This window comes from Callospermophilus lateralis, chromosome 8, assembly GCF_048772815.1.
Source record: "Callospermophilus lateralis isolate mCalLat2 chromosome 8, mCalLat2.hap1, whole genome shotgun sequence".
Classification (NCBI taxonomy): Eukaryota; Metazoa; Chordata; class Mammalia; order Rodentia; family Sciuridae; genus Callospermophilus; species Callospermophilus lateralis.
This window is the reverse complement of record NC_135312.1, coordinates 55,425,674-55,442,548: the sequence shown is the minus strand read 5'-3', so window position 1 is coordinate 55,442,548 and position 16,875 is coordinate 55,425,674. Positions and strand designations below refer to the sequence as shown.

General features: G+C 35.0%; 1 protein-coding gene and 1 pseudogene across 6 annotated transcripts in view; both read left to right on the top strand.

Annotated features, from left to right (window-relative positions):
• Ankrd17 (ankyrin repeat domain 17) overlaps positions 1–16,875 on the top strand; it is a 150,091-nt gene that overhangs the window by 17,613 nt on the left and 115,603 nt on the right. Inside the window, exon 1 of one of the 6 annotated variants that reach the window (XM_076864965.2) lies at positions 14,092–14,423. The exons of the other annotated variants lie outside the window; for them this stretch is intronic. Coding sequence (XP_076721080.1) covers positions 14,370–14,423 — 54 coding nt within the window. The 5' untranslated portion in view covers positions 14,092–14,369. Of the gene's footprint in view, positions 1–14,091; positions 14,424–16,875 lie in introns of those variants that run through there. 6 annotated transcript variants of the gene reach the window in all.
• On the top strand, positions 6,047–7,308 carry LOC143406380 (DDB1- and CUL4-associated factor 8 pseudogene; annotated as a pseudogene).

Sequence of the window (16,875 nt, the reverse complement as noted above, 5' to 3'; positions counted from 1 at the left end):
CTGCAAAAGTGGTGATATTTGAACTGCCCCTTTATGGATAAGGCAATCACCAGAAAGGGACATGGCGCGGGGTGGGGGGAGATGAATATATATATATATATATATATATATATATATATATATATTCATATCACAAAGATAGTCAATTACAGCATTGTTTGTAATTGCAAAAGATCAGATGCAATCAAAATTTAAATAAATTGGAAAATAGGTCATAATACGGGAATACTCCACAGCCATTAAAAGTAGTTTACATAGCTAGCACGGTATACTGTTTTACTTATTACAGGTACTCTTTAACTTATTTTGATATTTCTGTGAATTTAATTCTTAAATAAAATTCTGGAATGAAGTTGTCCTTTCAGTCAGAAATAGCTTTCTTTACTATTTTTAGGTTATGGACTTTAGTTGGAGACTCCTCAAAACATACTTACATCATTCTGCATTATGCAAATTATTCCAGGAGGTTATAGAGTTCTTGAGGCATAGGTTTGTGAACCATGTATGAATTATAGGTCAGGAGTAGTGGATTTCATTTTTTGTCAATTAATGAGTTAATTGCCCTTTCCTCCTTTTTATCCCTCTAAAATTAAACAGTAAACAATCTTTCTCCTGTCTCTCAAATAATAACACCAACAGCTACATAATTTTTCTTTTCAGGGTTTGTTTCTATAAAATCTTTCAGAGGGTTTTTAAAAATTTTGTTTTGCTATTAATTGGTTAAAAAATTATAAGTCACTACTATTCATCCTTTCTTTTCTTTTCTTTTCTTTTCTTTTCTTTTCTTTTCTTTTCTTTTCTTTCTGAAACTATTGGAATCTTGACTTAGGAAAAAACTAAGTCAAGAGAGAGTTGGTTTTTATTTCTGTTTCTTTTTTCTTCCTAGACATTTGAAGATGGTGGATATGGGAAGATAAGATCTACTTAATTAAATGTATAGCTGTTTCTTTGTTATATATTTAACAAACTACAAAGCTATAACTTGATGCCTTCAGATTTATATTATAGGTATTTATTGGACTTTTGTTTTACATAGGTGGGTTGAACATGTTCCTTCAACTGTTTTCTTCACAATGTCCCACTGATATTGTTTAAAAATTGAATTAGACCATAATTTTGAAGAGGAGGAACAGATACTATTATATTAATACCACTATCCTAAAGAGGAGCAGAAGGACTTCATTACTTTATAATATGATCTTAATGTGTGTTCACATGTTTCGGAGGAGGGAAGTGAGAGGATCTAACTTAGGTGTACGAATGGATACAGGCTCGAATAATGCCATTAGTACTGTTTCTCTCAATGTTTTTGTTCTCTGTTTTTCTTCTGTATTAGCTTTATTTTTAGTAAAGATGTCTGTCAAAGGAGAAGGGGTTAGGATTTCTAGGCAGACATGGGTCATGAGGCTACCATTTACATAAACCATATGAAACATGTTCCCAATAGAAAAGAGGGATTATGTTATTTGGAAAAGGGAATAGGGAGAAAACATGTTGAACAGTAAAATTACAGTTCATAGTCCACTACAGGTACCATCAGAGGACCAGAAATTTTGAAGAAGATAGAAAGTTCATGGAATTGGATCGACAACAAATCCAGAGGAAACTGGAATCCAAGATACCCCAAGGTAAGCTCAGGTTTTCCCAGGCAAACCTCGGAATGGCTCCAAACTTGAAATCAACAAATACAAAGAACAGTACTGTACAGTTGGGTAATAATCAACAATGTTTTGAAGAATTACTTTCCAAAGTGCTGGATCAGCCTCCTTTCTGACCTTTCTCCAGCCTACACAGCCCAAGGCAGTATGTCTGCCTTTAGGCCTCAAATTTAAGAACTGCTGTCTTAAAAAATTTGTCCTGCATTTCCACTGATTATTGCAACCTGAAAGAGAAGTAGACATACTACTACTATAACAGGGAAAAGCAGTTTTGTCTGTTCCCTGCTAGCTGATTTCTTATCCATGTGTTCTACTTGCTTAAACAGTGCTTTCCCATTTAAGGGAGAGACTACTTGGAAAAACAAAACTGGACAATCTTAGAGAAAGTCCACACAATCACTGTACTCTCTAAAGCAAATCTTTTATTCACCAATGTAAACAGGGATAATCAAACACATGAGGATCAAGAGGATGGAAGAGGATAAGATGAATAAAAGAACAGCTTACCTCAGATATCATTCAGAAGAAAACTTCAAGGAAAAACAATCAAGATTTAAAACAATTTAAGATTTAAAAGCACATAATGATTAATTATAGCTGCACTGAAGAGGGGTCAAAGAACCAGAAAAGGTTTGAATATTATAAAAAAAAAATTAATGGTTGGGCTAAATAAACCAATTTAGCGTGAATCAAAATTGAGTTGTGATTTGGAATTAAGAGGAGAAACTATGTGCGTATATGAAACAAAAAATATGGAAAAATTTGAGACAAAATTTAAGAGTTTTGGAAAGCATATCACATAGTTTCCATATCCATAACTATAGAGCTTTAAAAGTAGAGACTAGGAAATAAGGAAAAGAATTTAAAAAAAAAAACAAAACGGAAATTTCGTAAGTTGGAGAAAAAATAATGAGTTTTTAGATTGAAAGATATACCTAGTACCAAGCAAGATGAATGAGAAAAGATCCACCTCTAGATACATCTGGTAATGTTTCAGAATCATAAGGATGAAAAGAAAATTCCTAAATTACTCCCAGAGAGAATAAAATATAGAAGGTTAAGTAATTTGAATTCTTAGCAGCCATATTGAATGCTGGATGATAGTAAAACAGTAGTGATTTCTTTGTTCAAGGGAAAATAGATTAGACTCATAGCTCTTATGCCCAACTACACTGTTATATGAGGACAAGCACATCTTTTTCTACTTGAAAAATCTATGCACTTCACTGTATATGAAAGTATTTGAGATACTATATTAAAATGAAAAAGATAAAATTTTAAGATAGAGGATATGGTATGGTGGTGGGGAGTGGTAGAAAATAGGTGCCCTACAGTAGCAGTCTTGGGCTTTCAAAAGTAACTGAAGAAAGCTAGAAAATTCTAGACTAATTTTATTAGTCTAAAATATATGAAGTTCTTCAATCAGTAATGTATAAATGACAAAATTATATTTGACTTTAGTGACAGCATTTACCTCATTACAAATGTACTTAATTGATCTTTAGTTTTTAGAATCAATCTAAAAAAATGATAAAATGGACTTAATTAATGGAGTAGCATGTCTTAAAAACCTTTAAAATATAAATAATATCTATAAAATTAGGAGATGGAGGAAAACAAAGGAGAGGCCAGTCAGTGCTCATTTCTTCAACTGACAGTAGATTGCAATGTAACAATGTTTTCGCCATTTTGATGTAGGAAGATAATGCAAAAGATCATTTATTCATTTTGTGGCTTTGTAGCCTTGTAATTATTTAAAAACTCCAAGTTCTTTGCACCACATTTATAATATTAAAGATATGGCAGATATGATGCGTTTACCTGTCTACCTATCAGTACTACTCTTGGAGAACAAATACATTCTAGGACTTGATTGTTTTTATAAACTGAAATAGAAATAGAAAAAATAAAGAGGTTAATTGTAGGAAATAGGAAATATAGAGGTTAATTCTAGGAAATATGCAAGTTATATTAGAATACAAATATGCCTTTTTATGTAGGGTACATGATTATTTCTTAACCAGCTCTGAATTTTGAATGTTGATTCCTGTCTGAAGAAACTCTTTTTTTCCTGTCTCTCTCTCTCTCTCTCTCTCTCCTACTCCTTTACTCTCTGACATACCACATAAACACAATTATGAAAAATATGGAAATATGAGAAAATCCTGAGTCTTCCTTCTTTCTAGTGCCTCAGATGAGATGACTTTTTGTCTCAAGTATTAAAGACCAGGATTAGAAACCTGGTTTGTCCTTAAAGTAGAAGTCATGTGGTCAGGGATAACCACAGCTATTGGGAATCAATATTTGTCTTCTGAAAGCTTGGAAGAAATGAGGTGGAAATAAAAATTGCTGTTTTCTGATATGGCATTACTTTTTGTGGGAGATTTCATAATAATTAGGTATCTGAAATTTATGAGGGAAGTTGAAAGTAATTGTAACATTAGTTCTAAGATAGTGTGATCTGAGATATCCACATGATGATCTAAGAGGTAGTACAGAGTTACATCAAATGAGATCAATGTACTTTATTTTAGTTTTATTTTTGTTTTGAAATGAAGTCTTGCTATGTTACCTAAGCTGGTCTGGAACTCCTGAGCTCAAGTAGTCCTCCTACCTCAGCCTCCTGAACAGTTGGGAATTCAGATGCAGCCATCTTGCCCCAGCTGAGATCAGTATTTCATTTCATTTCTTTTCTTTCTTTCTTTTTTTTTTTTTTAGTTATAGGACACAATACCTTTATTTTATTTATTTATGTGGTGCTGAGGATCGAACCCAATGCCCCACTCATGCAAGGCAAGTGCTCTACCACTGAGCCACAACCCCAGCCTCTCTTTTCTTTCTTCTTTTTTCTTTTTGTACTTTGGGATTTAGCTCAGGTGTGCTTAATCACAGAGCCTAGCCCTTTTTATATTTTTGTTTTGAGGAGGCTTTTGCCAGGTTGCTGAGGCTGGCTTTGAACATGCAATCCTCCTGCCTCAGCCCTCTGACCTGCTAAATTTATAGGTGCCCGGATGAGATCAGTATTTATTTATATAAATATGCCTGAGGATAGTGATGGAATCCTGAGTATATATCCACCTGGGGAACTTTTGAATGGTACAGTCATGTTCTGAGATTCTCTTTATGTGACAACCCCTAATGATTGTTAGTGGTCGGGATCAGGTTAATGGAAAAGGGAATGGTGTCCCAATTTGCAATTTCTAGCCTAGCCCATGATGAATAGAGACAATTTAATACATTTCTTAATAGATGGAATTGAGTTTGAAATGGTAGTGTTTGGTAATTGAAATAATTCCTTGCAAACCATTCAAGATTTGTTAGGAATAAATTAGGCTAGAAATAAAGTAGTAACAGATATCTTGAGACCTTACTAATTGGAATTTGATATCATGGACCTCAGACCACTTAAGGACAAGAGGAGGAAAGAGTGAGAACAGTGGGATGCATCAAAACTTGGGTAGTTTTTACAACTGAATTATTCTCTGTGTCTTTGGCTTGGGTTTCAAATTTTTCTTATAATTGCTATTCCCTGATCTTTTCGTGTGTGTGTGTGTGTGTGTGTGTGTGTGTGTGAGAGAGAGAGAAAGAGAGAGAGAGAGGAGAGAGAGAGATTTTTGAGTGGTGTGCATATCTGTCAGTAGATAACTATTATCTGTAGCTTTGGAGCAAAGGACAGTTAATATGTTGCTAACCAGATTGAAAGTTCTATACCATCTGTAGATTTAGCCTATTTAAAAACAAAACAAAAAAAATTTGAAGTAAATTATGCGTGTACTAGTTTTTATCTTTATTTGAAAATGTACAGTATACCATGTAAGATTAGGTTGGCATTGGTGGCAGCAGTGGTTGGGCCTGGAATAGTTGGAGCAGCCACTGGCAGAAGGATCATTCGAGTGGTAGTGGGCTGCTAAGCCTTGTCAGCGCCTGTGCTTGTTACTGCCCCAGCTAAACACCACACCCTTGAGCCTACCTGTCCTTCAGTGAATCTATAGACCTATTTTCTTAGGAAGGAGCTCATCCTGACCTTACTTTAGTGATGTCCAGCAAAGGGAGCAACATAGATGGGAAAACATACTTAGCTAATGGAAGCCCATCTAACAAGTCAGAGGAGATATCTGGAGTTAAGGAGGAAAGGGAGACATTCTCAGGCTTTAAAGTAGAGGCCTTAGACCAGAGTTTGAGCTTGACTAGGTGTGATGGTGGCCCCAGTTTCACCAGTAGAGAAAGTCAAGGCATAGAGAGCGCAGGTAAAGAAACGGATAGCATGTTGGACACTGACCATCACTCTATCAGTGATGATAACTGAGTCCGTAACTGCTCAGAGGAAGAAGAAAAAGAATAAAAGCAATCATGGCACTGTGTTTAGCACAAGCAAGCTAACCATGACCATGGCGTCCGTGAAGAACAGGAGACAACAGCCCTACTCCAGCCTTCCAGAGTAGGAGCTGGTTTCAAGTGCCCACTTTGTATGTGAGGCCTGTGGGGTAAGAAGGAGTCTGTTCAGAATTTCCACCTAAAGAATGGACTTGAGGGCCATACTGGTTGTGTCAGTACCAGCATGGCACCTGACTGGCCAGTGGCAGTGATGATGACCTGAAGGTGGTGGTTTGGGATTAGGTATGGCAGTAGCCAATACTCAAGAGTGGCCACAAAGGTAATATCTTTTAGGCCAAATTTCTTCCCAACAGTGTTGATTCCACCCTAGCCATTTGTGCTGGGGATGGGCAGGTTCTGGTAGCAGAACTGTCTGACCAGTGCTACAGGCATACAAAGTGTATGGCCCAGCACAAGGGAGCATCCTACAAGTTGGCCCTGGAACCAGATTCTCCCTGTGTGTACCCTATATGTTTCCATCTGCATTTGAAGATGCAATTATTTTCAACATTGACCTGAGACAAAGACTGGCCAGCTTTGAAGCTGGTGGTGACAAAAGAGAAAAAGAAGAAAGTGGAGCAGTATATAAACTCCATAAATCATGCCAGTACCTGCTGGTTTGCAGTAGGTGGACAAGACCAGTTTTAAGGATTCATGACCAGAGGAAAATTTATGAGAAAGAGAACAATGGAATACTCAAGAAATTCTGTCCTCATTAGAATTTACTCACTGGTAAACAGTCCAAAGCAAACATCACCTGTCTGTGTATAGCCACCATGGCACAGAACTCTTGTCCAGGAGCTCTTTATAATGATGAAGATGTTTTTCTTTTCCAACTCCTCTCAGAGTGATGGAGCCCAGTGTGTGAAGAGATACAAGGGCCACAGAAATAATGCTGTGGTGAAAGGTGTCAGTTTCTATAGCCCCAAGAGTGAGTTTGTGGTGAGTGGGCACATCTTCCTCTGCAAGAAATCATCCTGCCAGATCATTCAGTTCACAGAAGGGGAAAAGGGAGGTGTGATAAATTGTCTTGAGCTCTACCCTCACCTGCCATTGCTGGTAACCAGGGGCCTACATCATGAAGATATGGGCACACCCACAGCTGAAGCTTCCACTGAGCTGACAAGGGTTAAAAGATCTGATTAAGAAGAACAAGCAAGAGTGGGATGAAGATAGCTTACAACACACTGTCCTGTTTGATAGCCATAAGCTCTGGTTCCTTATATATCACCTGAGTCAGAGACACCATCACCAGCACCTGGGATTGGAGCCATAGACTTGGAATCTGAAGAATCTCTGAGCTCTTCAGACACAGAGTACTAAGAGGAGGGCCCTTATTGGTGTGTGCATGCCATCCCGAGGCCTCATACCTATGAGGGGTGGGCTGGGGCTCCCATCCTGATCCTGCCTGGGTACCACTTTTCTTGTCCCATACCCTTAGATCCAGCAGAAACACACTTCAAACTTTTTGTTTATATAAATACATCTCGGGAGGACAACAGATCAGAGGACATTGAACCAACAGAGAGCACCCAGGAGTGGGGTTCTGTGAAGAGGTGTTAAGGACTTAGCAGAAATGGCTTCTTCCTGAAGTTTTTTTGAGGGGGATAGTAGGGATGTTTTGTTAACTGATTTAGAGTTAGAGAATGTGGCTTCTTTTTCTTTAAATCTCTTTTGTTTCCTATGTGGAGATGGTATGAGGAACAATTGGCTGTTCAGTACCACGGTACCTGGGTGAAGGGTAGAAATGTCACTCCCTCTTGGGTTTAGGTTTTTTTCCTTTGTTTTTTAAAGTCTATGACAGTTTCATTGTCTTTTTTTTTTTTTTCCTCCTGAGCAACCCAGGATCCTATTTTTCTGGGAAGTCTTTAGATCCCCTAACCATTCCACACTTTTCACTTTATCTCATTCATTCTGTGTACTTTCCACAGTGTTTTGCACTTGATTATGTATCCTTTACTCTCTCACCTTCATCCCATCACCCTTTAAGTACATCTGGTGAAGTAGGCTGGAGAGGGGTGGAAGGGAGAAGGATATTACCTCTTTTGTTATATTTTATTAAAAAAATTGATGGTAGCAATCTTCCTTATCACTATTAGAGGCCGTATGTTATGTATAAATATTGTTAAAAAACAAGTCAAACTTGGAAAAAATGTACTGTATGGATAAATTTTGGGGTGAATATTTTATCAGTTTTATATACATAGAACCTGTTGTGAAATAGTGGAAAAGCATTGAATTTATGGTGTGATCCCTCATAGGTAACCAGTGCAAATGTCCAGTAGAGAAAATTGTTATTAGAGATGTGAAAAAAGGGACTAACTGCTTTATTTCTTACTTTGGTCAGTATCTTATTCATATTTGGACAAAACTGGGCTTATATTTCATTCTGTATGTAGGATAACTTTGCATTTTAAGTTTTATTTATTAGATTATGGGAAAAATGGACAGACTATAATTGATCAAAGAAGAGAAAAAAACATTGAAGATTTTAATGGTAAACTTCGTCAAAATTCATGATCAAGTTTATATAGATATTTAAAAATAAGAATAATTAATTACCAGAATCTCCAGAATAATGACAACCATACCTCTAGATAATGTGGACAGTATTTAAAAGGCTTAAGTAACAAGCCTCAAATTAAGGATATATAAAATTGCGACTTATTTTTTAAAAAAGTAGCCATCATCCATTAGTAGTATATTGTACGAATAAGGAATAGTATAATTTAAAGTATTTTAAAATATTGCTGAAATGAATTTTTTCAAGGCCAGATCATTCATTTGTGCAAATATTTACTGAGTGCTTTACAAGGTAGCACATACCTATAATCCCTACAATTTGTGAGTCTGGAGTAGGAAAATCACAAGTTCAAGGTCAGCCTCAGCAATTTAGAGAGGCCTACACAATTTAGTTGAGACCCTGCCCTCCCCCTAAAATAATTTGTACATGTGCAGTACAGATGCAATTTTTTTGTTATTGAATATTCTTGATTTGTGATGGGTAGAATTCCATGGATTCTGTGAAAACTTGATCTTCACTGAGAAGTGCTTGAAATTTGTACGTTATTACACGTCTCAGGGTTTGGTGAGAGGTATATTTTTCCCTGTATGTATTTTTCTTTTATACTGTGAATGTTTTATTTGTATATGTATTTAATTTTATAGGTAAAACTCTAGTTAATTAAAAAAATTATACTGGTAATACAAACAATATTACTCTACTGCTCTCTATATATGTCTGGAACCTTTCATCATTTATAGCATAACTGGTTTAGGAGAGATAAAAGTTAATATCATGGGGATACATTGTTGTTTTAATTAAATATATGGACATTCAAAAGTCTTTATCAAATTTTATTAGCTTTTTAACTTAAATTGTTTAATTCTTTCGTTTTTGCTTGGTCTAGGCTGTTGCATACCTTCAGTTTCATATTTCTGATCAGTCTTACAGTGTAGGAAAGAGAAAAATCAAAGTTATGATGACAAAATTTATACGTTTTACTTTTTATTTTTATTTATTTATATTTACATATGACAGCAGAACGCATTAAAATTCATATTACACATATAGAGCACATTTGTTCATAATTCTGGTTGTACACAAAGTATATTCATACCAATTTGTGTCTTCTTACATGGACTTTGGATAATCATCTCATTCCACCACCATTTCTAACCCCATGCTCCCTCCTTTTCCCTCCCAAACCTTTGCCCTAACTAGAGATCATCTATTTCTCCCTTGTTCCCCCTCCTTACCCCATTGTGAATCAGCCTCTTTATATCAGAGATTATTTGTTTTTTGGGGATTGGCTAAACTTCATTTATCATTATCTTCTCCAATTCCATTTACCTGCAAATGCCATGATTTTATTCTCTTACTGTTTAGTAATATTGCATTGTGTATAAATGCCACATTTTAAAAAATTCATTCATCTACTGAAGGGCATCTAGGTTGGCTCCACAGTTTAGCTATTGTGAATTGTGCTGCTGTAAACATTGATGTGTCTGTGTCCCTGTAGTATGCTGTTTTTAAGTCCTTGAGGTATAGACCGAGGAGAGGGATAGCTGAGTCAAATGGTGGTTCATTCCCAGTTTTCTAAGGAATCTCCAAACTGCTTTCCATATTGCCTGCACCAATTTGCAGTCTCACCAGCAATGTATGAGTGTACCTTTTTCCCTACATCTTTGCCAACACGTATTGTTGTTTGTATTCATATTAGTAATAGCTGCCAATCTGAGTGGAGTGAGATGAAATCTCAGAGTAGTTTTGATTTGCATTTCTCTAATTGCTAGAGATGATGAGCAGTTTTTCATACATTTGTTGATTGATTGTATGTCATCTTCTGAAAGGTGTCTGCTCACATCCTTGGCCCATTTATTGATCGGATGATGATGATGATGATTTTATTTTTTAGTTGTAGATGTATCCAGTACCTTTATTTTATTTTTATGTGGTGCTGAGGGTCAAACCCAGTTCCTCACACATTCTAGGTGAGCGCTCAACCCCTGGGCCACAACCCCAGCCCAAAATTTAAATTTATATACTTTTAAGAAAAACTTGATTCTTATTTTTTCCTGTCTCTATTTATTTATTTACTTTTTTTGGTGGTATGAGAAATGAGCCTCCCTCTACTAGTTTACTACTCTCTAGTAGCTTGTTTTTATGTTGGGTGAATGAAGTCATTTTGTCTTACTACCAGTTATCTATCCATTCTGTTTGAAAATGTGGAATTTGAGCCAGAGGTAGTAGGTATCTGTAATCCCAATTACTTAAGTTTGAGGTCAGCCTGGGCAATTTAGTTAGGAGACCCTGTCTCAGTATTAAAACAAACAAACAAACAAACAAACAACAGTGGGCAGATTCAGCTCAATGGTAAAGCACCCCTACGTTAATCTCTAGTAGGAAAAGAAGTGGATTTTGGAGTCCAGGCATTTCTTAAATAGAAAGAAATGTATATTTGATGGGTGGAAACAGAACTTCTTTATAAGGAATTGTTGATTCTAAAAAGTTTTCTATTTGGTGGTGTATGCCTATAATCCCAGGGGCTCCAGAGGCTGAGGCAGGAGGATTGCAAGTTCAAAGTCCGCCTCAATAACTTAGTGAGATCCTTAAATAAAATATAAAAAGGAGTTGGGGATGTGGTTCAGTGATTAAGTGCCCCTGGGTTCAATCTCTGGCACCAAAAAAAAGAGAAAGTTTTTATGTAGAGCAACAAACATCAACAAGGTGTTAAGTCATACAAAATAGGTGCCTGTTAGCACATTTCTACATGTTTTTAATTTTGGTTTCTTTTTCTCTATTTAGTGAGAGTAGCCCTGGTCCTAGACATTTATTAAACTTCTATCCTTTTCCTCCTTTTTAATGTGAGACTTCACTGTGGACATTTGAATCTTATTTTAGTCAATATTTTCTTTTGTGAGTTCACATTATTTTTATGTGGTGGTTCACATTTGTTTTTATATTATTTGTATTTTGTACTTAGCAATAACTATTATTTACACTTTAATGTCTTTGCCACTGGCAAAACCTGCAAGGTGTTTTGCCATTGATATCCATTTTAGACAAATGGGAAGACAATTTTTGTTTTGTCTGTCAAGTGAGGTTGAACTGAAGTTGGCTCACTTTTATGATGATGGATGTTAAGACACAGGGTTATGAATCTCCTTTTGCCTTGTGCTGTGGCACAGGTCATCGTTATTAACAAAACAGGCCATGATATTAATGATAGTGCTTTTATTTTTTAATAACATTTTCAAAAAAAATTTTGTAGTTATAGATTGAGAGAATATAACTTTTTTTTTCTTTAATGTGCTATGGATCAAACCCAGTGCCTCCCACATGCTAGGCAAGTGCTCTGCCACTAAGCTACAGCCTCAGCCCCATAATTGTGCTTTTAGAAAGCACAAAATATAGTCAAAGAATAAATGTTTTCATTATCAAAAATTGTTTTTAGTAAGAGTTAGGGTATGCTCAGTGGTAGGTAGCCTGTGTGCTTAGCATACACAAGGCCCTGGGCTTTATTTCCTTTTACATTTATCATTATCACCCTAATCATTACTGGTGGTTGTGGTGATAATTTGAAAGGGACTAGAATTCATTATTGGACATTTGATAATTCCTTTATTCTTGCATTTGTTTATTCAATCAACAGATACATGAGTGCCTGCTTTGTAAAACTTTTGATCCTGGGTATGCATTGGCAGACTGGCAAATGAAGTGTTTCTGCTTTCATTAATCTTCCAGTCTATATGGGGGACAGTTGATACCCATTATAAAACAGGAAAACCATAAATAAAATCTTGGAATTGGGGATGTAAACTCAGTTGAAGAGTGTGTGCTCGATCCCCAGTACTACCAACCTAACAAAAATAAATAAAAATTTAACAGAAAACTTTTACAAGAGCAGTACCTCATAATCAGAACAGAAAGAAGGGGCAAAGTAAATGGTTTGGTTGACTTGAGTTTTAGGGGTCCTCATTTCTTTTCAAAGAATTTGGGAAGTCTGTTCTTGGCTTATGGGGAAAATGAGTGCTGTATTATGAGATTCTTAATCCTGAGTCGGGTTGCTTACATTTAAGGAAGAGTGGCTGTTGTTTACTTAGTCAAAAGATGGAAGCTATTCATTACTTAGTCAAAAGATGCTTCCTAAATCTCTTTGAAGCATAGAAATAATTGACCTGGAGGGTAGGAAATAATAAAAGGCAGTTCACTGGTTCCTTTTTAAGCCAAGTTGCAACAATAGAAATTACTTTGTTTGAGAAGCCACCAAGTATCAAGCATACATATACATAAATGAAAACAATAAGTATGGTCTGAAGGAAAACAGTTATATCTTTTACCATTAATTCCACTTATCCTTTTGAGTCACACTATTCTGGATTTGAATCTTGAGTTTGACTCTCCTGTATAACTGTGTAGCCTGAGTCTTGATTTCCTTATATATAAAATGAGAATAATTCTACCTGAAGACAATATAGTTGGTGATTGTGAAGATAGAATTTGGAGCCAACTGCCTACATTCAAGTCTTAGCTTTTCACCTGAATTAGTTTAGCTGCGAATAATTGGGCAAGTTGCTTAGCCTGTCTGTGCCCTAGTTTCCACATGTGTAAATGGTGATAATAATAGCACCTTTTATGATTAATGTGAGAATTAAGTCAGTTGGTATTCACAAAGCATTTAAAAAGGCACAATAATACATTTATTATTTTAAATCATTATACATAGATGGGTTGTTAGGGCTTGATAACATGTATTAAAAAAGTGTAGGTATTAAAAAAATACCTACACATTGCCTAGCATACTACTAATTCTTCCTAAATACCAAAAACTTAAGTAGCAGATAATTTATCCAATTTCATCTCATATAAACTTTTTAAAAAATACATTTTTAGTTGTCAATGGACCTTTATTTTATTTGTTTGTATGTGGTGCTGAGAATCGAACCCAGTGCCTCACACATGCTAGGCAAGCGCTTTACCACAGAGCCACAACCCCAGTCCCTCATATAAACCTTTTTAGAAGAAATCCTGCCTCTCTTGTTGATTGTACCTATCTTGTTGATAGAGTACATATACCAAATTTCTTATGCTACTTATAAAAGTCTACTAAGGGAAAAACAGATCATTTATTTGGTTAGTAAATGAAGTTAAAGGTACTACCAGAAAGTAAATGTACCCATGGTGTATGATTTCTTGATTTAGTAAACAAAAATCAGTTGAATGTTAATCTCATTCTCATAGGTATTTACAAACTTGTGTATTGAAAGCCAATTTACCACTAAAAGAAAAAAAATACCCTCTCAAGTATTATATAATCCACTTGCTAATGTTGCAAATTCCTAACTTAACATTATCTTCCCTACTTCTTTGCATCTTTAATACAGCCATTAATCTCACTACAAGGTTTCACCAAAGATAAATCGCTGTGTAACCCACTTCAACCTCTTTTGTTCAACCAGGAAGCCAGACGTGTTAAATGACTTAAAAAAAAAAAAGAAAAAAAAAAAAAAAAACATACACACGCACACATATAATTCTTATTGGAAATCTTAGTATTTTGAAGTTTGAATTGGCAAAATAAGAGACTTCATCTATTTTGTCTTTTGAAATTACTTGACATAAGTTTGCTTTGGAATAGAGCTTCTGTGTCTTTAAAAAATACACAGTGAGTCACCCCCTGCTCTTTTGGTAGATGCCTGGCTAGTGAACAGCTAAGCTGCTTTAGGCATGTAATAGAACATTCCATTTCCTGTTCCCTTGCTGACACAGAGGAGTGTTCCTGCTGGCAATGATCTAATCATAGTGCAGTAAGAAACATGGCAGTTTGATAAAACATGGTGGAGACAGCGGCTGAAATGGAAGCATATGTTCTAGAAGACATTCTTGAGGTAGGGTTAGGTTTGTAAATGAAATGAAAGTTGAAATCTTAACAAAGAAATCTTATCTGCTGGAATTATTTTACAGATGAGTAGATTAGAGGAGAGAGCAAAAGAGAGGCAGAGCATAAAAGCAGGACACGGTCAGACCTTATTCCGTGTGAGAATGTTGTTAGTCTTGTTCACACTATTACCATATAAGTCTAGAATTATTTTATTTAAACTTCATGTTTCATAAATTGCAGATACGTGTTCAGTAGGGAAATAAAAAACGGAGAGGGGGTTTGGACTTAATAAAAAGCCTTGTGTGGTGGTGACCTTTAGATTAACTCATTAGAAGGTGGGGTCTGCAAAGCAGCTTTGAGTAGGTTTAGTATTTTATGTCTTAGAATTCATTTACATATCTAAGCCTAAAGCTGTGCTTTCAATTAACTCTTTAAAAATGGCTGGTTATTTTATCTTAAAACTAAGTATATCAAGCTAATTGCTTAATTTAGGTGGCACACTCTGATCCTAGATTTCTCATGTGACTTTGATTACTATTAAGTACATTATGAAATTTAAAATTTTAAAAACTAAAATTTTAGAGTTTGAATGCTAAAGTGCTATCAATAAAATTTTCCAGTAATTCAAGCTGTGAGAATTTCAAATTATATATATATTTCCAGCTGCATCAATTTTATAAAAATCTGTATAAATCAAGGAAATACATGTTAAGGTGAAACTATAATTGATTTTGTCCTTAGTTATAGTATACTACCAAAAATTGTATTTATAGATAAAGGAACTTCAATCCCATTTTCTTATCTGCTTGGTAGTAGGTTTTTTTGTTGTTGTTTTGTTTTGTTTTTCTTTTTCCTCATTAAGGAAAAAAACCTGCCTAATTTAGATGAAGAGGATTTCTGATGGTGAGTGATAGTCCTAATACTTAGGCTGCTAGGATAATTTTTATTAACTATTTCACTGTCTCCAGGAAAAGATTTTATTGTGGGGAGAGGGCTTAGGAGAAGCTGCAAAGAGAAGCTAGGCGGGGTTAGTAGGAGAAAAAAGCCTATGCGCATTATAAAGTGCTGCATGATCAATGAGCATTTTCTGGAGTCCCTCAGTGTGTGCCTGGAGCTGACATTGCAGCAAGTCTCATGGTGGTTCTGCGGAATGAAAACTGATTCCATTGTATTATCTACCTCCTTGCAGACACCTGCCAACATACTCTTTTCCCCTCTTTGCTAAAAACTATTTTGTGGTTAATTTCCATTCTTGTCTTCTTTCCTTTCCTTTCCTTTCCTCCCTCCCTCTTTCTCTGTTTCCTTTGGTACTATTAGTGAGTTCCCTTAAAAACAATGTGGTAAAATTATCTACTTAGGAGTAGTTGTTTACACTTTCATCAAGAGACTTTAGTAATTATGAGTGGTCATGTGACTTTTTTAGTGGCTCAGTTTTTAACATTCTAATTAGATTATAAAGTTATAGTGACACATTTTAATTTGCACTTAAAAATTATGCTTTGGATTTTACAGAAGTAAAATATAGATGTTGATGAAGCTTAAGGTTTTTTTCCTTGGCCATTTAAAATTTCAGCATGTAATAAATTCTAGAAGTTTTATTTATTTTTGGTGAAAAAAAATCCACTTAGGCATAGTTTTATGCTTTTAAGTACAGATTTTTTAAAACACTATCTTACAGTTAGATTTTCATTAAAATTGGTTAAGTTTCTGTATTACCTAATTTATTCATTGTTATTATTAAAATAACCTCTGCAGTTTTAATTGTTGGTCCTGATTTTCCGTCTATCTATCTTAATTCACTTGGTTTCTTTTACCTGTTGCATTAAACCATATTAAGTGAGTGGTATTCTTTATTTACATATTATGATTTAATTAGTGTTTATAATGAGTAGGCTAGATGTGAAAATTTTCCAAGTAATAATAATAATAACATTATTTTCCAAAATGACAAGTACTTATAATGATCTCATGCTAAAAATAAAAGTGCAGACAATACATTTAGTAATTCTAAGGTGAAATGTGTTATTTTCTAAAGCACCTCATATTGTAAGTAAATAGATATGTATTAAGTAAGCTTCCCAGAAAAATGAATTTAAGAAGTTACCTCCTTGTATACAGGTCTGAAAATGAATAATGACGTTTTTCCACTTACCAAGTGACAATTTTATATTTTGAGCTATTAGAGGGTTGTTTCCTATTATTTTCACAATGTGAAATTTTATGTAGATTCTATTTAAGTTAAATTAAGGTTGAACTTCTATTTTTTTCTGTTTTTGTAGCTTTATCCTTTGAATCATGAATTTTTTTTAAGGTGCTTTTATTATAATATCTTGGTAAAAGGGAACAGTGTCGTAAGTGAACATAGTGCAAATTAGTTCTCATAATACTGTGGTTTACCTTTTAGCTGATTGCTTATTATATATACCCACATGAATTTAAGTTGGTTTTTTTAGTTAAAA